Genomic DNA, 23,328 nt, shown 5'->3' on the forward strand with positions numbered 1-23,328 from the left:
CATTTTCTGGTGCGCCAAGAGGCCCAATAAGGCAAGTCGAAGCATAAATTGAATCTCCGCCAGCGCTTAACATCCATAAATGGAAGGAAAGCTTGTTTTTGTCGCCTGAAATTTCACCGGAACATGAAACTTTTTCGGCCTCTATTGGTCAAAGAGAAATATGGAGGAAAATATTTACTTTCCAGTGCATTTTCCTCCTTATTTTCGGATCCAGAATTATCGCATTTGCCTGTAGTGAAAGTAAAGCTAGTGCGATATATATATATATACCGTGAATTAGAGAGTAATCGCTGAGCTTGGTATATTTGAAGCCAAGGCAAGTTTAAGCATGACCGCCTCCGGGGGCCGAGGACTTAGGGAGAGGAGGAATGGTCGAGCTCTTGGGGGGAGGGGGAGGCTGCTTTGCCGCATCCTCACGCTTGGGGTGAGGGACACCGGAGGGTGGCGGGGGAGGGGGCTGCTGCTTACCCTCGTCCCCGCGCTTGGAGTGGGGAGCCCCGGAGGACGGCGGCGGAGGGACGCCACTTGACTTCGGAGGAGGCTGATTGCCCTCCTCCTCGCGCTTGGGATGTGGGACACTGGACGGCGGTGGGGGAGGAGACTGCTTGTGCTCGTCGTCACGCTTGGGGTGAGGGCCACCAGGTGGGGGAGGGAGACCCGTCGACTTCGGAGGAGGAGGCTGCTTGCCCTCATCGTCACGCTTGGGGTGAGGATCTCCAGACGGCGGTGGAGGGGGATGAGGAGAGCTCTTCGGGGGAGGCTGCTTGCCCTCGTCCTCACGCTTGGGGTGCGGGACACCGGACGGCGGGGGAGGGGGAGGCTGCTTGTGCTCATCGTCCCGCTTGGGGGGAGGACTGCTAGAGGGCGGCGGCGGCAGAGGGCCACCTGTTGACTTGGGAGGAGGCGCGGGCTGCTTGCCCTCATCCGCACGTTTGGGATGCGGGGAAGGATGCGCCTCATCCTCACGCTTAGGGTGCGGTCCACCAGGCGGTGCGGGAGGGACACCCGTCGACTCGGGAAGAGGCTGCTTGGCATCATCACGCTTGTGGCCGGCCGACTGCAGACCCGCACTATCTGGAGAACGCTATTTCAGTGAAAGGTTGGTATTCTGAGGGGATGAACACAAACCAGAAGAGCTCTGGACGTTGGCCGGTGCAGAAGAGCCTTGAGCACCGGTACTGTCCTTGACGGTGAATGTGACGCTCGTTCCTGCATTGCCGGAGGAAAAAAAGATGGCTTCGTTAGCTGGTTTGATGACAGCGCCTGTTTTGTACTCACCGGAAGCCACGTCGGTATTCCAGTTAACAGAAGTGTCCTGGATATTTTCACCGAGAGACTGACCGTTGGCAGTAACGGTGTAGGGAGCTGGGTGCTTTGGTCAGCGTATGCCCATCCATACGTTATGAAGCTAGCCTACCTTTTCCGCCAGACCAAGTGACCTTCAAGGCCTTGCACTGAGTAAGCTGGGCTCTGCAGTGCAGAAAAAAAATCGTGAGCATGACGAGGCTGAGTGCACCGATGGTGGCAACAACAAAATCCTTACGAGGTGTTGATCACGATACCTCCAGCAGGCTGGCCGCCTTGGATGACGGCAGCGGCGACAAAAGGTAGCAAAGAGGCGAAAGCGAGTTGTAATTTCATCTTTGAGAGTGAAAATGTGACTGAGAGAGAACGATGCTGCTCTGCCGGACTTTCGACGAGCTCTATTATATGTCCTCAACGGCTGAAATTTCCGTCCGTCGGTGTTCGTTGTAAGGACGTTGTCACATCTGATGGAAAGCATGAGCTGCTGCGCAATCCCGAAAATTGTCAAGAAAGAATGTAGGAGCTGGAGGCGATGCTTTGGTGTATCATTCTGGACTTGCAGAACCTAAGTTCCGTTGAGATGAGAGGCGCGACGAACGCAGATAAAGCCGGTAGTCGTTGGGGTACTTGTATCTTTGTAGAGTTGAAGGCGGTGGCCAATACAAAGGTTGCGTCCGTTCGCCATCCCTTTGAATGACGCTGGTGCTGCGGAAAAGGCATGAAGGGCGACTGCCGCAATAAAGCATATATACGTTTGTGCGGTCATCGCAATAACAATCACAATGCGTCCAGGAATACAGTACACACCTGTGACAGAATTTGACGATTGGAAGCCTTAGTGACACTCAAGTCCCACTTGCGGTTGGACGGGCGTGCAAAAACTCATAGAATCCGCAGCATTGTGGCTGTAGTACTTGATCCTGAAGAAGTCAACTCCGAGGATAAAGACAACTAGCGTCCCGAAGGTGTTTTGAGGAGATCAAAACTCCAGGACGACGAGGAGTTTTAGCGTCCTGTAGACTCCTGTAGATTAATGACACGAATGAGGACTAGGAGGCCCGAGGCCCTGGTCTGACTTGTTTTCCAGCCAAGAAGTTCGTAGCTCAAGGTAGAGACTACTGTACAGTTGACGACGATAACGTGGCTTGCTTGGTTCATTTTCAAAGCCCTGAGTTGAGCACCAAGTGGTATATGGTAAGGCCTTGCCGCGACGAGTTGCTTGGAAAGTTAAAGTTGTTTGTTCCCAAGTCTTTGTGCAATTTGCGCGCGTTGATACGCGATTGTAGCGATGTCCTGATGTCATTTAGGCGATAACTTGTCTACTTTTGGCTGTCGCTGCACTAGACCAGCTCCGTCTTATTACTCGCACCAAAGGCTTTAGCAATGCCTTCTAGCTCGAGGAAAAAGAAGGCAAAGGCCGCAGATTTCTCAGTATGAACTTCAGAACAAAACCGGTCTTTGCATCCACTGACATTTCTGTCAGAAAGCCAAACTCAAGCTTGGGAAGGGGAAGCGGCCTGCTGATAATGTTATTGACACCTCTTTCAAGGCCCGCAGCATCGTCCTGCCCTCTCAGAGCATTGCCGTCGAAAAAGACGAATCTACCCCTCTCACAAGGAGGAAGCTGTCATTCGATGATCTATTGGCGCACTTTAAACACTACAGTGCAGGCACCCGAAAAGGTCTGCAAAACTCTGAAGTCTGCATACATTGCCAGTGACTAGGTTTATCTAGATGCAATTTACAGTATGCGTGAGCTACTCAACACTCACCCTCACATAATTACATCATCCCTTTCGACTCTATTGGCCTCTTGTGTGCGCCTGATCGGTGATGAGGTACGTCCTCTGCTTTACCTCCCTGAACCGCAACCTATTGCTATGTCACAGGACGCGCATGTACGGAAGGCCCTGCTCAGCTTCTTTGCTTGGTTTCTTCCTTTGCTACCGCTAGTCAGTGTCTCCTCATACCGTGTCACAAGCGAACTCAAAAATCGTGTAGGAAGATTTGAGGCCGCACATGCCTATGCTTCTCCTCTTCACCACATCCGCTCAGACTCATATCTTTCCAGAGATACGTGTCGATGCGGTGCGCTTTCTTGACATCTTCCTCGAGGTTGCACCAGACTGCGTGGTAGATGGGTGGTGGGGGGACGGACACGGAAAGCGGGTTATAGATGGGTACTTGGGACTTTTGAGCGCTGGCACAAAATACGGAGGTGCTGAAGGTGTGTAGCGCTCGGAGAAACATCTACTCTCATTGTTCACGAGGCATCAGGTCCGGCACAGGCAACCTCCACGGCTAGCGTGGTTTTATCAGTGCAGGCAAGCAGCTTGTGACAGCGAGGGAACTACAGAGCTGACACACCCCAGAGCAAACTAGTCGTTCTCAAGTCATTCGCCAATTTCTTGCGGGTTGCTATCGATTCTCAACAACGCACGGGAACAAGTTCTTCCACGCCGTCTTTCCCGACGTGGTACATGCGCAGATCGTTCAACTCTCAACAAGCTCTCGACAAGTTCGGTGAACTATTTCACTCTCAACCTCCCGCTAGCATAGTCATGCGCTGGCGGGAGAGTTTGGACTCGGATAATTGCGAAGAAGACTTCATATGCACCGCAGAGGAGTTTTCCGGTCCATCCTCAGGCATTTGGGGTTTGGAAGACTTAGTAGATCCCCTCACTGGCTTGAGTGAAGCGCCATTTATGGGAACAGAGGAAACCTTTGCAATTGTTGCAGTATGTATTGCTTGCTGCGCGCTCTTGACTAAGCCGACTGATCCGTTCAGAATCTAGCACGGTCATTACATGGGACACTCCTTGCAACCTTTCTTGACAGTGCACCGACACTCTTTTCGCCAAGTGTAAACCCTCCTGAGGCCGAAGTCCAGATGGTAGCTTCCATCTTCAGTATTATGCACACACTCTTCTGTGCTCTTTTCCAGGGTCAAGATTTACAGGTAGGCTAGTCTGCGACATTTGCTATCTGATTTTCTTACTATAAACAAACTATAGGATACCGATACATACGATGGCCTGAGAGTTCTCCTTGGACACATCACTGGCTATTTTCCATTTACCCCCGCCCATAGGGAAATAACTATCGAGCAAGCCTTCCAGGGCCTAAACATTGCCTATTGCGAGTTGACATCGCTCCTTGTTCAAACTCACGCTCGGTTGCACGGCAATCCTGCCTCACGTCCTCAGTCTCACGTACGTAACGGTGCAGCAGGAGCCCTCGCCACGAGAAAACGATCTATGATGCCCCTTGCCCTTGACAAGAAGCTCTCTGGACAACTTCAACGAGTGGGAAGTTACGTCACTAAACTTCTGCGGGGTCACAGCTCCTTCGGTGCAAATCTCCCTCGTCCCGTCTCCAGTGCTGTATACTTGTCACTTCTTCCGACAATCTGGACGTTGTTAGATCAACCAGTCGAGGGCCAGGATGTTTCAGCACTAGTCCTAGATGCTGCGCTTGACCATGCGCTTCTTACGAGCTCGACTTTTGCTGTAAAGAAGCTGACAGTTGAGCTGGTGGGGAGAGTTGCCATGGTCCGTTTGCACTTGCTTTTTATATGTGCCATTAATCTCAAGGCCCTTAGCTTGACAGCGAAGTTGACTACCAAGGGCACTTTTCCTTGCGCTCTTCATCGCCAGATTCGTGGGACAAAGTTCAGGAATGGGTAATGAATCTTCCTCGAGTACTCTGGGAGTTGGGTTCAAACGACTCGAGCTCGTCAGAGGTAGGCTGGAACATCGCTTATGGGGCTGCATTTTGCCTGACCAACCGTAGGTAATCATGCGTGTGCTTTTGTGTCTTTTAAAACGTGGAACGTGCCCTTCCGGCATCCTTGAGCCGCAGGTGAGTTCACCGAGATTAAATTTGGCACATGCATTAAACGAGGATCGAGCAGACTCTTGTCTCTCTGTGCACCCGCCTCGTGCCCTTCTTCACCATTAACCATCCCACAAGGGGGCAAATCCCCGGTCCATTTGCTAGCCTTCCTGCTCTTCCTCCTTCGTCGAGTCATCTGACGGATGCTCGGAGACTCGCCTTGGACCTTGCTGCCACGGCGATCTGCGCTCAAAGTGTCCCTTCGCCGGAGCGGTGTACAGATACGCTTGGTTGGGCAGTGGAGGAAGCTGTCCGCGGCACAAAAGAACAGGACTATTGGGAGCACGTGGTAGACGCGATGCCGATGAGTAGATACTATCAGAATGAGGTCAAAAGCCCACTATAGCGGCAAGTCAGCCGCTGCCCAGGGTATGCTCGTGCTTTGATTTTGTAGCAGCTGACGAATCCCTGGATCTACGAGTAATCCAGAGCTGGTATAGGCTAGACAGAGGTCAGCCTTTCACCCGTATACTTACAGGAACCATCAGGCCAAAGGCTTTTAGTGAATAATGGTCCTCTCCAAGTTGATGGCGAGACACATTTCATTGTATTCCGGGAGTAGGTGTATGTACCAATAAGTGTATGTACCAACCCAACCAGCGTAACAACGCTTGGCAAATGCCTCCGCTAGGGACGGGCAGCACCCCCCTCGCTGTCCCACTGAGACAGAACGCCTACAAGGCGCGGGAGTGTGGGTGACTTGGACGGATCAACCGACATGAAAACACAAATATGAAGCATAAAGAGGAGGGCCAGGAATAAGCGAGAATAAGGATATCATCAAAGCCATCGGCGAATGCGAGGCTTGCACCCTGACCAGTCTATCGGGTGAGGGGTAAACACAGCTCAAAGGGAGCTGAGGTCGAGACCAATCCAGTCCCATGTCATGCCGGAGATGCGACCAACGGACTGGTCTGCTAGTTGGCTGAAAGCAGACGGGGAGAAGTCGAGGTCAGTGAGGGCGCAACCCGTGCAGCGATCAGTGATCGTGACAGTGACAGCTTTGCCTTGGTCTGTCATAATAGTCAATATATGTGGAAGTAAACGTGATGGGATCACTGACAGTTAGCGGTGACCTGCTTGTTGCAGACGGGGTTGTCATTGGGGTTTGCACCATTGTAGCCGGGGAAGACATCGAATAGAAGGTGAGAAACGGCAGCGATGTAGTCGGTATCGGTGTTGGTAATCCCGCAAGCGCCGAGACCAGTCGCGTAGTATGTACCTACGAAACAAATCAATAGGCTGAATAAGACATTGCAAAGGTAACGTACCTTGGCCAGTCTGAGTGCCAGTGAGGAATGAAGGCAGACCGCTTGTGCTGCCAGAAGAGGACGACGTCGAAGAAGGAGCAGCAGCAGACGAGGACGAAGAGGACGGCGCAGGAGCAGGGGCAGCCGAAGAGGAGCTGGTAGGCGCAGGGGCAGCTGGGGAAGAACTGGTAGGGGCTGGGGCAACAGAAGAGGACGCGGAGGAGGGGAGCACGGGGGATGGCGCGACGTTCTGCGGCACACTCGAGCTTGCAGACGCGACGGACGAGCTGCTGCTGGAAGGAACGGGTGCAGTGCTGGATGCGCTTGACGCAGACGAAGAGCCTGATTTGGGCTTGCAGCGCTTGCTGAGGGAGCGCTTCTTCTTGTGCTCCACGGTGGTAGCATTCATCAATGGCTCAACAGCAGCGAGTGGCTGGTGCTGTGCAACGGCTCTGTGAGCGAATGCGTTGTGGCCCGCATGGGGTGTTGCGAGGGCATTGACGGAGAGAGCGATTGCAAAGAGAGCGAACAACCTGGAAATGGGCGACATCACGAGGACTGACAAATGAAGGGATGCAGATACAAAAGCGAATGTGCTAGGGAGCGACGGGGCGAACGAAGGGTTACTTTATGCACCCGGTAGAGAGAGTCGGAGATGAGGAATGTGAGTGAAACCTGAGGGAAATAGCAAGCTTCGACCTGGTGGCTTTATATCACTCGCGATGAAAACAACAATGCATATTTTAATACAATGACTAAGCGGCAGCCATCTGAATCGCCTTCAAGGCTTCCGTTTCTCTCGACCCGCAGCCAAAAATTTTGCGCATCCGCCATCTTGCAACGCTCCGTCGCTACGTACGCCAATAATAAGACATTGAATGAATCATTGATAGCATGTGCGTGCATGCCCAGTACTCTCCTATTTTAGGACACGCGGCGTGGCCTACGCCGCCTTCGCGCCATACATTTTCACAAGGCTTGTGCTCGCCGATCCCTCCAGACTTGCAGCAAGCCCGTCCATCCGCCCGAGCAGCAACATGCTCTCCAACCGGCTTGGCTCCTGCGGTATCTTGAACAGTCGACTAACATCCTCTTCAGGAAGAGGTGCCAACCCTTGGGCTGCCCGCGCGGCGTTCTCTTCCCGTCGCTTCGCGACATACGTCTCCGCCTTCTGTTTCTCGCGTCCGATCTGCCGCGTCATGTATGCAACGTTACCCTCCTCCGTCCGGTAGTTATCGATTGCATCGCCGAGTTGCTCCAGGTGTCGTGTTGTGCCTGCCTGACCCACATCCAGGACACGCCACGACCGATCCAGTGGTGCTGGAGACGAAGCCGACTCCAGCCCTCCCACCGATGATGAAGTAGACAACGTGCCCAGGAAAGAGCTCAGAAGTGCATTGGTCCGCACTCGCACAGGGATCTCTTCAAGGATCGCTGAGAACGTCAGTCGGTGGTTGATGAGGCTGATGCACGCATGCATGAAACACTGTTTCTCGTTTGTCCAAAACACGAGAAGGCCACGCACCTCGTAGTACTAAAGTTAGCCTTCCTATACGCGTCCATGAAGGACGCCGAGAGTTTGAACGCACGGAAAGATGGGTTCCCTCGTGCTGTCTGCGAAACATCTAGGGCAGAGAAATCAGCTCAATCACGATTCCAGGCAACGCATCGCAAGGCAAGCTGTATGTGCGAAAGGCCGCCCGTGTTGGCAAATTCGAGGAGGAAAATGGCAAGCCAGAAGATTTGATATAAAGACATGTACGCACCATGCACAACAATGACGCCTCCGTGCCTAAGCCTGTCCTGATATATGGCTTGTGTGTCAATGAGCGACTGACTGAAGAGAGCGCCGAGCGTCGTGGTCTGGTAGAATCCGACAACATTATCATCCCCTTGCACTTCCTTGAGAGCTCGAAGCATAGAAGATTGGTAGCGAGCTAACCAGAAGAGAGTAAGCAATTGATCATACAACGATTTGACGAGGTGAATGCACTCACCCACAGACTTGTGGACTTTATCGTCGTCGTCGGCGTTGGAGGTATGGTGAGGGATCGCAAAAGAGTTCGACACCTCGAGAATTCCGTCAAGGTCAAGTCCGGTGAGTAGTCCATGTGCGCTCGACGTCGGCGTGTCACGGCTATGTTTCATGATCTTGGACATCACCTTGAGGAGAGACAGTTCGAAGTATTGGCAGCGACGGGGGGAACGTCACGCAGGCACGAAGTACAGACGCATGGGTCCAAGGTTTCATTCACCAGTCGGAAAGAAGCAATCGCGACAATAGATGGTCGAGATTTGGGAAGCCAGAGCAAAGACATGATTAAGAGAAGACGCGGACAAGAACGTTGAAGAATGAAAGGAAGACGGGCATGCAATGTCTGAGAAACAATCGTCAAGGGCAAGAAATCAACACGTACAAGTCCATCTATTTGAACACAGGTGATTGGGATTTCAGCCTCAATGTCAACGGCTTTTGCCATGGACGCTGGTATGGCTTCAGGAGCTGGAGCGGCAGGAGCTGGAGTAGCCTGAGGCGCTGGGAGCGATGCCGCGAGGGCGGCAGCCATGGAGGTCGCCATATTTTTCGATTAGATTGATGTTATCTTTCGAGGTTATGGCACAGAAGGAGACAAACGAAGCTGGCCTCGAGAATAGAGAGGTGCGCGATCTGGAAAATGATGAGTGACTGTATATAGTAAGCGCGTAGATAGTACTAAGAGACAGGACAGGGGCTGTTAGTTACCGAGCTGACATAATTTCATGGATCTCTCCGAGCCCCGCAGGTAGCGCCGGAGCCGCCGACGTCGTCCCACTACTTACCAACCAACTATAGCTGCACCAATTTAAGCCAGTCCTTGTCTCCTGTGCATGGGCGTATAACACAATGGCCTTTTCTCGCTCAGCACGAATCACTCTCCTTCTCGTTATCGACGTCTTCTTCTTCTTCGTAGAGCTCATCGTCGGTACGCTTTCCCCTATATCATCCTGACGTCAACTACGTCGCCTTACCCACATTCTCCCTTCCTAGGATATGCCGTTGGCTCTCTCGCCCTCGTCGCCGATAGCTTCCATATGCTCAAGTACGTGTCGTATTTCCGAACAAGCCTTTTTCGTACTGGCCCCTAACATCCGCATAGTGACGTGATGAGTCTCATCGTCGCCCTTTATGCCATCAAGGTCGGCCGTTCCTCGTTCTTCCTGGCACTTTCCTCACAGTAGTAACAGCTTACAAGCGGCCCCTCTGAGAAAAAGGATCTCTCATATGGCTGGCAAAGGGCTGAGATTCTCGCTGCTCTCGTCAACGGCGTATTTCTCCTAGCTCTCTGTTTTTCCATCACAATGGAGGCCATTGGGCGGTTCTTCAGCACCCCTGGTATGCTGTGTTCTGCTCACATAAAGAGGCCCAGAAATCCTCATCACTTCCTTGTTCACGCAGAGATTTCCAATCCTAAACTTGTCATTGCTGTTGGATCTTTGGGGCTTGTCTCAAACATCGTCGGCTTGTTCCTCTTTCATGGTAAGTGCCCCATATAATATTAGTGAATATGGCAAATAACGGGAGGCAGAGCATGGTCATTCACATGAGCATAACGCTACCAGTAGACCTCCTTCACCCTCTGCAGATACAATGGTAGCATCTCCAGAGTCTGAGCTTCCCGACTTATCAACACCAGCGCAAAGGATACCTGTTCGCTCACCAGGACGCACGAGCGACAATTCATACGGGGAAATGTATGGACATCCCGCCGCGACGCGCGCATCATTGATGCAGGCGGCTCAGGATATGGCTTCCTCCGTTGGCGCCCCTGGAACTTCCCCGAGCCGCACACGAAGGCAACATTCGCGACCCAGTGTTCACCTTGCACACCCAAGTGGGGATCAAGTACCTACACCGTACCTTGACGATAACACTGAGCAAACCCCCCTTTTGGGAGGCGCAAGTTCCCGTTCGCATGACCATCCCGTGTCTTCCACTCCATCGACCGTGTCCAACGCAAAGAGCGTTAGCCCGTCACCTTCTTCGCACAGTCATGGACATGGACACGGACATGGACATAATCATTCTGGCTCCATGAACATGCGAGCTCTCGTCTTGCATGTTTTGGGTGACGCTCTAGGAAATGTCGGCGTCATTGCTACAGGTCTCATCATCTGGCTCACATCTTGGAGCTTTAAGTACTACTTTGATCCAATCATCAGCTTGGTCATCACCGTCATCATATTCTCCTCTGCCTTGCCTCTTGGTATGTCACCTCTAGTGTATACTGGCTGCTTACTCATCCAATTACTCTCCAGTTCGCAGTGCATCGTTCATTCTCTTACAGGGTGTCCCTCCAAACATATCCATAGAAGATGTCCGAGAGTCTATTTGGGCTGTGGAGGGTGTACTTTCCGTACACGAACTGCACATTTGGCAGCTATCCGAAAGTAAAGTCATAGCCTCGGTGCACGTCCTTGCATCGAGAGAGCTCGACTTTATGCCTGTTGCCGTTGAAATCCGTCGTGTTTTGCACCTCCGTGGCATTCACTCTAGTACAATTCAACCAGAATACCATCCATCAAGTACCACCGACGCAATTCCCGAGGAGCACCTCAAGGGAGAAACATCTTGCCTAATTCTCTGTCCCGCAGATGAAAACTGTGATCCCTTAGAAAACGCGTGTTGTCGTAAGTAACTCCCGCACCTGCCAAGCGATCGCCGAATGACACTTTCAACCAGCGCCCCTGGCACCGTCACATTCTGACGCATAAGCTGCTGCATGTTTGCTGCGTGTCTATGTGTTTTCCATTATATCAGCTATCGTATCCTATGTATGCCCAACGGACAGGTACATTAACCCCACCATGCATAATAGAGCTTGAGTACCATTCTCAGTCTAGCTTGGATGATGACCCGCAAATGTGCAGCCGATCGCCGTGGTTAAACGGGGTTCGCCGTAGTCGGAACCAACGGGTACTCCACGAATGACTCTGTATAAAGAGAGCGTTCAAATAATCCTTATTAGTGGATCCCACGGCGCACTTTGTTTCCAACTTGCATGGTACTATGGAGCTTTCTCGCTCCGCGCGCATCACCATCCTCCTGGTCATAGATGTCATCTTTTTCTTTGTCGAGCTCGTAGTGGGTGTGTTCACCGACACATGCTTGGTTAAGCGCGTAATCCTAACAACCTTATCAGGATATGTCGTCGGATCTCTGGCTCTCGTCGCCGACAGTTTCCACATGCTCAAGTACGCCTTCGATGTTGCCCCAGACTATCAATAGTCCGCTCATGACAACCGCTTTTTCTTCTCTTACCCAGCGATGTAATGAGTCTCATTGTTGCACTCTGGGCTGTCAAGGTTCGTCCGCTCTGCCATCGTATCCTCCGCCAATGTCGCCTGACCCCGCTTCAACCCCCTACTAATGCACAGGTCGCCGGCCGCAGGTCGAGGGACGCGCGCTATTCGTACGGCTGGCAGCGTGCTGAGATTCTATCTGCCCTCGTTAATGGTGTCTTCCTCCTTGCCCTATGCTTTTCCATTACCATGGAGGCCATCGAGCGGTTCTTTAGCAAGCCTGGTACGGAGCTTTACGTCCCGGTTTGGTCAACAACAACTGTACTAAAGTCATGATCAGACGTTTCGAACCCAAAGCTCGTTGTCATCGTTGGGTGCTTGGGTCTCGCGTCGAACGTTGTTGGCTTGTTTCTCTTCCATGGTAAGCTATACATAGCCCATCACTGCTCGCACGTTTGATTTGTCGTGCACAGAGCACGGTCACGGTCACGAGCACGAGCACGAGCACGATCGTGACCACGGAGCGTCTCTTCCCCTCGAAATGACCCGCGTCGTTATAGCAGATCCTAGTCAAATAGAACGAGGCGAAGCAGATATTGCAAGGGACTCGAGCGTGCGTCGACGTTCTCGGGAAGATTCATATCCCGGAGCGTACGGCCACCCCGCGGCAACTCGAGCCTCAATCGTTCAAGCCGCTCAGGACATGACCTCGATTCACACTTCGTCTTCTATTCGTCGTTCAGGAGAACATGATAGTCATTCGCACACTCATGGCCACCGCTCTCAAGGAGCCCTGTCCTCCGCCGGGCATGACGCCGAGCTTACCGGCCACAATCACGGTCACGGCCATTCGCACGGCTCTATGAACATGCACGCCCTCGTTCTGCATGTCATGGGCGACGCGCTTGGCAATGTCGGGGTGATCATATCAGGTCTTGTCATCTGGCTCACACCATGGCCCTCAAGGTTCTACCTCGATCCCGCAGTCAGTCTCCTTATCACCGTCATCATCTTCGTCTCCGCAGTTCCCCTTGTCCGCGGTGCGTCCGGCGTCCTCTTGCAGGGTGTCCCTTCAGACATCTCCTTGGAGGACGTGCGCAGAGACATTCTCACTATCGATGGTGTCCTGTCAGTGCATGAGTTGCACATTTGGCAGTTGTCCGAGGCAAAGGTCGTCGCTTCTGTGCATGTGCTCGCATCGCGGAGTCACGAATTTATGCCGGTGGCCGCTGCAATCCGCAAAGCGTTGCACCTGCACGGGATTCACTCGAGCACAATTCAGCCCGAATACCTCCCAGACACAGGGGCAGCTGAGGAAGTGCAGACTGTGTCTGATGACTTATCTTGTCTCATCGTGTGTCCGACGGATCAGAAATGCGATCCTTCTGAGAATGCATGCTGTCGTAAGTGCACATTGATGTTACTATCTCCGGTAACTGATATCCTGTCGCGTTAGCACCTGCACCGACAACTACAACATATTCTAACTGATATGTCGTTCGACGCAGCGGCCGTGTTGTAAGCCCGCCTTTAGAATATTGACTGCGATGAAATGCTGGATACTATTGAACCATAAAAGTTGGAAAGTTGGTCACAAAGACAGTTGAGGCTGTAAGTCGTTGCAGGATAGCCGCAGCTGTGCTAGATCCACCAGCAGCAGTCACCTGTGAGGGATGTGACCCTGCCGTATTCTTCCCTAATATCTTCTCCGTAGAATTATGACCAAGTGAGCGAAGGGTGGCTGCAAGCCTTCGTGCCATAGAAGCTACAGGTTGTCCAAGCACGGGAACATCCGTGGAGTTAAGCCCACGAACTGTCTGAAGGGCGAGCTCGACTTGCAAAGCTGATGTAAGAGCCGAAGAGAGCATGGATGCCAGAAGTTCTGTGTTCACGCTTTTCTCGCTTGACGGTTGCTGTTCAACAGTGGCGATTAGCCTAGGTACAACCACATGAACAAAAAGAGGCAGGAGAGGTGGGGAAGAAGATGCCCATGTGCGAGGGAATGATAGCACAGATGTTGCCAGAGATCTCACTGCCTCCGTTTCGCTGACACCAACAAGTCCCATGCCAAGAGCAGCACGGCTGAGCTCTGAGAATAGCATGTGAAGAAATTGAGTGGGCTGCGAGCTTGCAAGGCAGCGTGTAACGTCAATGGAGGGGACCTTTTGGGCTCGCGCATCCGAAAGAGCTGAGCGCACAGAGGAAGTGGGATAATCCAACCAGCTCATGTCGGTCTCTGACAAGGTTGGATCGGGTTCAACAGCGTTTCCTAGGCGAACAGTCAACTCCGGTGATCAGAAAATAATGGACCTTGCATACCGTCGTCTTTAAATCCCAGAACACGACCAGCTACCGCCCTTGAGGTAGCGATGTTTGCTTTCAAGGCCGCGTTGGGAATTGTATAAACACGCTTGTTGGAAAGGAGCTTCCAGACGTCAAAGGCACAAAGGCGTAAGACGACCTCTGGACACGAGGGCGACTGCAAAAGCGTGCACAGTACTTCCAGCTGTGCAGGAGCCATATAACTAGAATTCTCAGCTTGTCGTTGCGTCTGACGTGTAAAGTGCCTTACCCTCTCCGCCCAATCTCTGATACAAGAGCCCTCATTACGCCAACAAGCGTCCAATTTAGCAAGCGTCCCAAAAAATAGGAGACGCCATTGTGTAATACATCCCGTTCGATCTTCTGTTCGTTCAGAAGTTGGCTTGACCGCGAGAAAAGTGTCGCCGAAATGTTCAGCAGGATTTCTGGTTTTGTAGATCTCAAGAGCGCGTCGTCGATGCCTTCGCTGTTGCTATCAAATATGGCCTTAAACCACACCGAGAAAGCGTTCACACTTTCTCCTGTAAGGGCATCTAGCCTGTAGATAACATCTGCGGACCTCAGGCATGCTGCTGATACTGTTCTCCCATCCTTCGTGAAGGTAGTAGAAAGTATCTAAAATCGGCAATGAGTAACGAGTAACACCGCAAAAAGAGCCGTGCAGTACCTTGAAACGACTTAGAGCGAGCTGAACGAAGTTGATCACATCACCAAGCTGGCTAACTGCCGTCTGCGGATCGCCTGAAATCATGGTCAATCCCAAGTGACAGGTAATAGTGGTCAAGCCTACCAACTGTTTCATTGTCATAATTGTGAATTGACTCTAAAGCATGAAACAGCAGATCTGTGAAGCTGACGTGCAGGGCGACAAGGTCCATCGCAGCGTCGTAAGTATAGAGCAGTTTGGAGATGTGACTCAAAACTTCAATATCTCCCGAGCTCGAGGTTTGGCCACTAAATCGCTAGTCATCTCAGTGTCGGCTTGAGCGCCACAGTGAAGCAATACCTTACTTTGAAGACTACTTCAGCAAAGATGGCATGGCTCGCCACGTCTTGATTGATGCGCTCCAACAGAGCTTTATTGTCCTCTTCGGAAGCCTCAGCTGCCAGCTTTGAGTCTAGGTATGTCTATACTTTATTAGAATGAGTTGACGGGATCGATGAGATGCGACTACCTACCTCCAGATTGGCATTGTGTTCAAGCGCTTCCGCCTGTAGTCGTGACATTCCATCATTAGCAATCGTCGGGTCCACAGTAACGACGAAGGAGTGATCTATCAAGCCACAAAATAGCAGTTGTTGGAGGAGCTCTCTCGTCAATGGGCGTTCCTGGCTTTCGAGCACAGCTCACATTGGGTAAGATTAATTACAAGATAATGAGCAGAACTTACCTATTGGGCGCATCCTGACTTTCTGAGACACCCAGTTTTGCAAGCTGGTTGCACTGAGAGACGAGGTCAGTGCGCCGAAGGACATTTGTCACGGCTATATGCATGGCCGATCGCTAGAATCAAGTATAAGTGAATGAATGCATCTCAAATCATCTACTAACCCAATCCATGTCGGATGAACTGTGGCCTTCCAATGCCTTCTCGAACATAGATATCAGGCGAGGCAACTTTAGTTCTGAATCAACGACATCATCTGCGATCGATCAGAAATGAGCGCACCCTTCCGACAACAAATGCCCGCCAGAGAAAAAATGATTTGTCGTTGTTGACGCCCTGAGTGCTTTGTGAAACGCTTACAAGAGCAGCTAAGAGTAATTGAGTGTAATATACGGCCGGAGTCCAACCGGTCCATCTGAGCACGGCTATCATCATCGCAACAGCTCCAGAGTCGTTTCCCGATCCAAATTCGGTCGATCTGTGAATTACCTAACATACGTCAAGCAAGGGACATTCGACAGCTTCAAACGCACCAGGTGCTGGAGCAGCATTCCACACGGGACAACATTGGACTCTGTTTTCGAATCTACCGCATCCTCTTTTACTAGAGAGAGCTGCATTGAATGCATCATCTGGGCCTCCCTGGCAGCTTTGGCGTCGTCTCCAATCAGAAGGCTTAGAGACATGCCGTACGTGTCCAGAGCTTCTCTAAGGTCGGTGGGAGGGCGGCATGAGTGTAGTATTTCGTTGAGTTCACCATAGTACACCATGGCCTGTGCGGTCGATAGCTCAGAAACATCGTTTACGCAGGAGAGCATGAGAACTGCTAGCTCGGTGGCGTGAGCGGGCAGTCGATGGAAGGCGGAAGGCGGAACGGTCTGGGAGAACCGGTAGAGAGATAGAACGTCTTGGACGGTCGCGATATTGACGGGCTGAGGGTCGGTAAGAGACACGAGAGATCCAAGAGGTGGCAGTCCGGACGCGTAATGTGATTCGAGCACTATGCTGCACAAGTGATCCAGAGTGGTTGGGTCGTGCAGCTCAGGCGAGCGCGCGCCTTGGAGAAATGCGGCAGCAAAGACAGGCCGAGAAACTAGAGCACTGTTGACAGCTTCGCGTAAGTATGTCTCGAGTGTTGGCTCTGCAGGATAGTTGATAAGTAGAGCGAGGACAGAATCTTCCATTATTCGTAGTTCAAGTGTGTTAATTTACATGTAGATTGAGAGAAGCGCACAGAGCGTACCGCATATTTGCCTCGAAGAACTGATCTGCTCCCCAGATTCTTGTGCTTTGCGCTCGATGAGAAGCTTGCAAAGCTCTGTCCACTGACAGATCACGAGTCGACCTTTCAAACTATATTTGAGAAATAACAGGACGTACCTGTTTGGCGGAGATGCCAGACTGGAATGAGCTACGCGTTAGCTCTGAGATAGACATGCGCTCTTCGCGTCACGTAGTGAGAATGATAAGGAAGGTGAATGAGAGACGCGGGGTCTGGAAAAGATTGCAAATCGATGTCGTCAGAGTGCACACTTAAGTATGTCCAGCTGGAAGGTGCATGCAGTCAGAGCGTGCTACAATAGTTCAATAGTATGCACCCGGGGGCTTTTACGAGGAGCACTCTTGCACTCATACCACTACCAGGTTGAGCCTTTCCCACGCTCGTGGGGCAGGGGTTTGGGTCATTCGTCAACCGTACCAGGGGTTTCCCCTACTCTCTGACGTCCCCAACACGATCCTTGAGCATATCGCTCTCTGGAACATGGCTCGTTAGTTCTCATCAGGTGGTGAGTGAGGCATCTGTTCTCTGGGGGATAAACCCTCTGGCAGTTTAGATGCCTTGGAGGACTCCATTAACTCAACATGGGTGGCATCCCTTCTGCCTCATTTCTCAACATGGGTGGCATCCCTTCTGCTTTATATCTCAACATGGGTGGCATCCCTGTCTGCCTTCCAATTCGCCAGTAGGACGGCAGGAGGGGTGCCCGAGTGCTCCCTTGGCAAAGGAGTTAGGGCTGGGCATGCTGGCCGCCCGGTGCGTCTCCTTTTGTCTGTCCTCAGGCCCTACAGATCGGTGTAGTGGGCACTTGGTCTCCTGCAAAACGGTTCCGGGGCCTCCCCTTGGTAAAGGGAGTTAGCAGCTGGGATACTGGCGCCCCGTGCAAGTCGTCCCTACCTTTGGCTAGGTGCGCACACCCCAAGGCCACGCGCTCTGTGCGCCCGAAAGGGTCCGAGAGGATAGGGGTCGATAAGAGGGGGCATGAGGTGAAAACGAGCCGACCGCGAGGACAGGCCACCCCCCTCCTGTGCCCTTTTTACGGGTGCAGGACGTTAGTTGGGATCACCCATACTCCGGGGCAGCTTCGTGCTGCGACTTCCACCCCGGTAGCGGCCCCAGCGAGGCAGATGAGCCCGGACAGTTAAACGGGGGTCCGCGCCTGATGGCATATGCGAACCGGCTGCTGGGTTACGGGAAGGTGAGCTGGGGGTGGTGCCCTGGGTCCACTCACTGGGCCGTAGCCGACCAGGAGGAGAACTTCTGGTCGGGCTCGAGAGGTCAAAATCCGCTGCCGGTGGGTCCTCGAGAAATGCAAGGTGTACCCATCCGAGTTGTTACCACATCACACATTTGTAGGTGGGCCAAGGAGGCGCCTATAATGGCAGGGCATTATATCCGCAAGGGGCCCTTTGGATGGGTAGCGAACCAAAAGATTGCCCTTATTCTCCGGGCAAACTCCAGTCTCGTTTACATATTGCTAATGATTGTGCTTTGCTACATGCAGGATATGGCTAAGCTACCTTTGATACAGGCAATTCCATTCACGTTCTTATTACTTCCAGCTGTTCTCCTCGTAAATCCACTACGTTAATGAAAGATTATCTCGATGCGAACCCGACAGCTTTCACATTTATCGGTGCTCCTCGTCTCCCAAGTACCCCAGCTCCGCCTCCCTTAATCTCTTTGGTTTAGTCTAGCCTTATGGGCGTGCCCGCCTGTATTCTGATTTTTGATATAATACATTTACGCTTCGGCAGTGTTGAAGTTCAAAGAAGAGGAAGAAAAGAGCCTTAGTCAACAAGACGCGTACCCGCGTTGACAGGTCATACTAAGCCCATAACTGTCAAAACACTCCTTTGTACGGTAGACTGCAAGAAATCAATAAATGTCATCAAAATGTGCGCAGCAACATCGTGAACCTCTAGAGTACCAGTAGTTCCTCTACTCCAATCTTCTCGCCGCGTTGTGTCGTCAGAGAGGCCCTCGATCAGCGGTCGGGTAACATTGCAACTCAAACCTTCGCCACGAGTCGCCTCGTTTCTTGGGGTGTAAAGTGCAAGATGGTAGACAAAACACGAACAAGGTTAGGCTGGAAATAGACACGAGTTAGCTCTTGGACCTCACGCCGACAGCTCCACTTACCCTCATCTCCTTGTGTTCTAAGAACTGAAGAATGACGTTCCGCACGTATTCCAGATTAACCTCTTCTTCGCCGTTCTGAGTAGCCAGTTTCGGCGATTCAGTCAGGGATTCAGAAGGGGCATCTGAAGCTGAAGAAATGGAGGTGCGGGAGTCCGTGCGCTCGTTCCGTGACGCCCAGTAGCCCACGCCAGGATTCCGTTGCTTTTCTAGGAGTGCAACGGATGATTGTACTTTTCGTAGCTCATCTCGCAGGGACTGAAGGAAACCGTTGATCAAGTTTCGATAAGGCAACGTTCTTATGCGGCATACCTTATTCTGAGCGCGGAGCTGAGCTTCGCGACCATTGCTCTCGTCCACCTGTTTCTTCAAGGCTTCTGTCTGATTCTTCGCTTCTTCGACTCGTTGCCGCCACGAAGTCTATGACACTGTCATTAAAGATATTACAGTCATTGGAGAGAACCACTTGCCTCAAGATCTCGGTGCTGAGTCAACTGCGCGACAAGTTCGGCATGTTGCTGCTCATGCGAACGAATCGTCACTCGTAAGCGAGAGATTTCATCCTGAAGACCTGCTGCTGCTGCATCCTTCTCCTCACGTGCCTTCGCAGAGCCCTGTACAATCGCCTTCAGCTCGTCGGTCTCCCTCGATTTCTCCTTCAGCTTCCTGCTCCAATCAGCCTCGCTGGATGTACGCTCCTTCTCAATCGAGTTGAGTTTCTTGCGCAATTCCGTGAGTTTCGCCTCGTAATTGGCTTCCGTGGCAGATAGGAGCTTTTCCAAATCTTCGGAAGAGGATTGTGTCCCTTGCGGCTGCAAACCCTGTATATCTCGAGCCTCTGATACCTCCTCGGAAAGTAGAGCGATGCGTTCTTGTAGTTCGCGGACCTGGAAGTTCAGCTCAGTGTTCTGGCCTTGTAGTGACTCTGCGTGATATTGAGATGATTCAAATTCAGCTTGCCGAACTTGCGTTTGCTCGAAATAGGTTTGATTCTCCTTCGAAAGCTTGTTGACAGAAGCCTCTAGAGATGATATGCGTGCGTTCTTGGCCGCCAGCTCCTCTGAGTGGGATTGCTGGAGGATTAAGAATAAGAAAGAGCGGAGCGTCAGATTATGGGCGCACCTTGAAACTATTGACTTGATCGCCCATACGACCGCGGGCTTCTGCCAGTTCTCTCTCCATCTTGTCCTTCTTCGTGGCGAGTTCCTTGTCGAACTGGGATCGAAGACCTGCAACTGCCCTTTCGCGCTCGGCATTGACAGTCTGAATCTCGTTCTCCAACCTCAGCCTTTCAGACTTTTCTTGCTCCTTCGCCGCCTTCTCTCTTCCCTTTCCTTCGTTGAGCTCTCTTACTGCGTCATCACGCTCCTTCTCAGCCTTCGACAGCTTCTGGCGCACAGTCTTGAGCAACGTTATAGCCTTGGTGCGTTTCTCTTCCTCTTCCGCTACGCTCTGTTTGGCCCTATCAAGCTGGGACTGGAGTTTTTGGATCTGCGCATTACTCTGGGCACTCCGTTCTTCCGTCTGCGCGGTCGACGCCTGCGAAGCCGCAATGAGCGCTTCTCCTTCTGCTAGCTGCTTTCGCATCCGTTCAATCTGGTCCGACTGAGACGACGATTCGAGACGGTGTGTATCCCGTAGCTCTTCGATTCGTTCTTCCTGGCCTGCAAAGGTGTCAGTACGATAGGATCCGGCAGGCAATCGCACGCACGCGTAAGTTTGCCGTTCAAGCGCTGGATCTCGTCCTGTGCGAGCTAACCAAGGCGTCAGAACGGGCGCTTGAGGATTGTAAAAATAAAAAATCCTCGTACCTCGGTTTTCATGTTCATATTGGAGAGAAAGTCTCGCAAGGCAGCTACATCACTGGTACCCTCCAAAGGAGTCAGCTCCCGGAAGACATCGCTCACTGCTGATCTCTCCGCCTGAAGTCTTTTGAACGACGCGGACACGTCTACTTTAATTTATCAGCCGGTGTTCCAACGGTGTATTAAATTTAGCAAACGCACCGGCAAAGCGTCGCTCTACTAACTTGAGGCGCTCTTGTAAGCTTTCGACATCTGCATCAGGAGCTGTTGACTTCGCCTTGAGTGTATCTCGAAGCTCATCATTAGTATTGGCCAATGGAAGGCTGGCATCTGCATGTTCACTGGGTAATTGTTCGTCACCGTTTAATGTTTCGGTGGGGCCGGGAGGCTCCAGCGGTGGGGAAGCTACACCTCCTTCAGGATCAGGCCCGTGGGACTCCTCACTAGAAAATTGTGTAGCTGTAGCGTCTGGAAGGGTATTATCTTGAACAGAGTCGTCAGCAGAGGCGCTAGCCTGAGAAGCAGCGGGAAGGTGTTCGTCCGGTGGTATAGTCTCCGGTGCTGTAGTTTCTGTGTTGGTGCCAGTGGAAGTTTCGGGAGTAGGAGCGGCTGGTTCCGGTGATCCATTAAGCGAGTCGGGTGGTGACAAAAGCGTAGCAGGGGAAACAACAGGCGACTCGGGGAGTGGAGTAGATGTTGGTGAGAGCGGGTGACGGCTCGCTGGTGTGTAAGACACTGGTCTGGGCGAAGCCCGCCCTGAGGCACTAGGCGTAGTGCCTTCAGAGACTTCCCCCACAGTGAACGACGCACGAAGTCTCTCTTCTAATCTGGACTTCTTTGCACCCGTGTCTGAGTTGGTGTGGTTCTTGGTGCCGTTTGGAGACGAACGCGGCTGAGGACTCGATGAGCGCTGGGAGCCTGACGCAGGGCTGCTCGACCGCTGAGAAGGGCTGCCTGCTCGTTGAGCCGCAAGTTGCTTGCGAAGGTTAGCCAAGGCAGACTCTGCAAGCTGACTAGATGTCTGGCCTGGGCGGTGGGCCTGGCTGTCTGGTGAGTGAGTACGAGCCTCCTGCTCCCCTTGGCCTGCAAGGTCTTGAGACGAACGGTCCTCTGGTGCCATTTGCGAGTGTAGCTGTGCGGTGCCCCCCAGCACCTGGCGTAAGTAGGAAAACAGGAAACGGCGGAACCAAGGCAAGACGCGTCAGAACACCTTGTTGTAACGATCCCAATAATCCACCGAGGGAACCTATATGTAACTTAGCGCGAATCTCACGTGGACATGATTCACTACGTCGGCAAGGTTTTCGGTTAAATCGGCACTTGCATGGGTGTAAGATAACGAGTAGTAGGACACGATGGTTACAACCGTATAAGTTAGGCTAATACGAATGCGTCTAAAAGATATCACGACTCGATCTCGACCTCCTTGCCCTTGCCGTTAGGCATGGAACTAGAGCCGCCGGCATAGGAATCGGATGCTGATGGAGTCGCAGAGGGAGAGCTAGCAAGTTGCCAAGCTGGTATTGAAGGTCTCGAGGGGAACTGTGGTACAGGAGTGGAGGGAGAGCTGCTGCCAATACCGCTTGGTCCCCGATTACTGAGTAGAAGTGCCTTTAGTGACTTGAGCTCAGACTGAAGTTCGGATAGTGATTGTTTCTGAGTCTCCTTGTTCTTCTCAATCATCTAGAACAAACGTTAGCAAGGCTCACATGAAGTGCAGTCAAGAGTACAAACCTTGGGAAGCATCTCACGTATGTTTTCAACTTCGTCTCTGATTTCACGCATTTCATCTCGGGTCTTGACTTCGCCCTGACGCATTTCCTGCACAATGTTTTCCACCTGCTCTGTGGTTTGGTCTACGCGGGTCTTTTGTTCGTCAACAGCGGCGCGGACGGCAACAGTCTCGCTTTGTATCTCTTTCAGCAGAGCTTCCGCAGCGTCAAACTGAGCATTTAGAGCATCCCGGTCTTGCTCATAAGCGGTGGCAGTTGGTGGGCGGAGATGGGGGAGAAGGTATTTCTGGTGAAGACTGAGTGCATGTGATTGAGCTGCAAAGCTGATGACTTACCCGGAAGAGGGACGTTGCACCATACACGACCGTTCCAGAGATGACAGCAGTGATCTGGAGAGCAGAGAGGCTCAGCATCGAGCCTGACTTTTTAGCAGTAGGACATACGAAGTAGTCGCGCCAGTCCCAGCCATTCTGGGGATGGGGACCGGCGAAAGCGAGGGGGCCTGAGTACTGCTGAGGGTAGACGGGTTGGGGAGCGGGGGGTGATTGATTCCCGGCCTGGGCGAGTGCAAGCTGTATTTCTGGGGGAGTGAGGCCCTTTGCCTCTAGGAATTGGACGCGCTGCGTGAACGGGGCCTGCTGTGTCTGGAGTCCAGGGGTTAGAAGGAAGTGCACGGAAACATAAAGGACATGACATACCTGGGCATCCTGGAGAAATGAGACAGCGTTGCGAACGAGTTCCTGTCTGTCCTGAGTTGCCATTAGTGCAGCAGTAAGGACTTGAGTGAGCTGAAGTCTGGTCAATGACACTCGGTATCTCGGGAAAGTCGGCGTCAGCGGCGGGATCGGCGGCAAAGTGGATGTATGGGGCAACAGGCACCGATTCACACTCCGACGCGACCAATTTTCTTCCGAAAGAGGGACTCACGCTTAG

At 52.3% G+C, this 23,328-nt stretch overlaps 8 protein-coding genes across 8 annotated transcripts; 4 read left to right on the forward strand and 4 right to left on the reverse strand.

Annotated features, from left to right (window-relative positions):
- Positions 1 to 322: 322 nt before the first annotated feature.
- Positions 323 to 1,837, reverse strand: CONPUDRAFT_141103 (uncharacterized protein; the record flags this gene model as incomplete). Its single annotated transcript, XM_007765199.1, has 5 exons — positions 1,544 to 1,837; positions 1,418 to 1,470; positions 1,279 to 1,365; positions 1,129 to 1,209; positions 323 to 1,074 (listed from the first exon to the last, which is right to left on the reverse strand). Exons 1-5 carry the CDS (start codon positions 1,639 to 1,641, stop codon positions 323 to 325), a joined length of 1,071 nt encoding a protein of 356 aa, XP_007763389.1. The 5' UTR covers positions 1,642 to 1,837.
- Positions 1,838 to 2,688: 851 nt separating this feature from the next.
- On the forward strand, positions 2,689 to 7,144 carry CONPUDRAFT_95358 (uncharacterized protein; the record flags this gene model as incomplete). Its single annotated transcript, XM_007765200.1, has 14 exons — positions 2,689 to 2,736; positions 2,789 to 2,987; positions 3,040 to 3,143; positions 3,195 to 3,257; positions 3,307 to 3,532; positions 3,583 to 3,623; positions 3,648 to 4,037; positions 4,094 to 4,264; positions 4,320 to 4,856; positions 4,907 to 5,047; positions 5,098 to 5,166; positions 5,219 to 6,212; positions 6,263 to 6,417; positions 6,467 to 7,144. 12 exons carry the CDS (start codon positions 2,689 to 2,691, stop codon positions 5,543 to 5,545), a joined length of 2,316 nt encoding a protein of 771 aa, XP_007763390.1. The 3' UTR covers positions 5,546 to 6,212; positions 6,263 to 6,417; positions 6,467 to 7,144.
- Positions 7,145 to 7,239: 95 nt separating this feature from the next.
- Positions 7,240 to 9,136, reverse strand: CONPUDRAFT_141105 (uncharacterized protein). The gene is made up of 5 exons (XM_007765201.1): positions 8,867 to 9,136; positions 8,447 to 8,612; positions 8,216 to 8,386; positions 7,975 to 8,074; positions 7,240 to 7,912 (listed from the first exon to the last, which is right to left on the reverse strand). The coding sequence occupies exons 1-5, from the start codon at positions 9,026 to 9,028 to the stop codon at positions 7,393 to 7,395; spliced, it is 1,119 nt and encodes a 372-aa protein (XP_007763391.1). The 5' UTR covers positions 9,029 to 9,136; the 3' UTR covers positions 7,240 to 7,392.
- Positions 9,137 to 9,287: 151 nt separating this feature from the next.
- On the forward strand, positions 9,288 to 11,313 carry CONPUDRAFT_115202 (cation efflux protein). Its single transcript, XM_007765202.1, has 8 exons — positions 9,288 to 9,412; positions 9,478 to 9,529; positions 9,587 to 9,626; positions 9,675 to 9,822; positions 9,886 to 9,966; positions 10,016 to 10,693; positions 10,746 to 11,117; positions 11,170 to 11,313. The coding sequence occupies exons 1-8, from the start codon at positions 9,334 to 9,336 to the stop codon at positions 11,199 to 11,201; spliced, it is 1,482 nt and encodes a 493-aa protein (XP_007763392.1). The 5' UTR covers positions 9,288 to 9,333; the 3' UTR covers positions 11,202 to 11,313.
- Positions 11,314 to 11,496: 183 nt separating this feature from the next.
- On the forward strand, positions 11,497 to 13,185 carry CONPUDRAFT_45789 (cation efflux protein; the record flags this gene model as incomplete). Its single annotated transcript, XM_007764353.1, has 6 exons — positions 11,497 to 11,575; positions 11,630 to 11,681; positions 11,753 to 11,792; positions 11,865 to 12,012; positions 12,070 to 12,182; positions 12,205 to 13,185. The coding sequence occupies 6 exons, from the start codon at positions 11,497 to 11,499 to the stop codon at positions 13,183 to 13,185; spliced, it is 1,413 nt and encodes a 470-aa protein (XP_007762543.1).
- A 453-nt stretch (positions 13,186 to 13,638) lies between these two features.
- CONPUDRAFT_141107 (uncharacterized protein) lies at positions 13,639 to 16,900 on the reverse strand (the record flags this gene model as incomplete). Its single annotated transcript, XM_007765203.1, has 13 exons — positions 16,820 to 16,900; positions 16,683 to 16,764; positions 15,973 to 16,616; positions 15,722 to 15,928; positions 15,604 to 15,669; positions 15,443 to 15,555; positions 15,231 to 15,384; positions 15,063 to 15,179; positions 14,842 to 15,013; positions 14,719 to 14,792; positions 14,302 to 14,666; positions 14,049 to 14,254; positions 13,639 to 13,998 (listed from the first exon to the last, which is right to left on the reverse strand). Coding segments are annotated over exons 1-13 (2,616 nt in total), but the record flags the coding sequence as incomplete, so codon positions are not given.
- Positions 16,901 to 17,201: 301 nt separating this feature from the next.
- On the forward strand, positions 17,202 to 18,537 carry CONPUDRAFT_69099 (uncharacterized protein; the record flags this gene model as incomplete). The annotated part of the gene is made up of 6 exons (XM_007764502.1): positions 17,202 to 17,208; positions 17,275 to 17,474; positions 17,501 to 17,625; positions 17,829 to 18,012; positions 18,223 to 18,304; positions 18,476 to 18,537. The coding sequence occupies 6 exons, from the start codon at positions 17,202 to 17,204 to the stop codon at positions 18,535 to 18,537; spliced, it is 660 nt and encodes a 219-aa protein (XP_007762692.1).
- Positions 18,538 to 21,969: 3,432 nt separating this feature from the next.
- On the reverse strand, positions 21,970 to 23,207 carry CONPUDRAFT_115214 (uncharacterized protein). Its single transcript, XM_007765204.1, has 5 exons — positions 23,094 to 23,207; positions 22,839 to 23,039; positions 22,731 to 22,784; positions 22,397 to 22,681; positions 21,970 to 22,345 (listed from the first exon to the last, which is right to left on the reverse strand). The coding sequence occupies exons 1-5, from the start codon at positions 23,154 to 23,156 to the stop codon at positions 22,067 to 22,069; spliced, it is 882 nt and encodes a 293-aa protein (XP_007763394.1). The 5' UTR covers positions 23,157 to 23,207; the 3' UTR covers positions 21,970 to 22,066.
- Positions 23,208 to 23,328: the final 121 nt, after the last annotated feature.

Source organism: Coniophora puteana (genome assembly GCF_000271625.1).
Source record: "Coniophora puteana RWD-64-598 SS2 unplaced genomic scaffold CONPUscaffold_1, whole genome shotgun sequence".
NCBI classification, from domain to species: domain Eukaryota; kingdom Fungi; phylum Basidiomycota; class Agaricomycetes; order Boletales; family Coniophoraceae; genus Coniophora; species Coniophora puteana.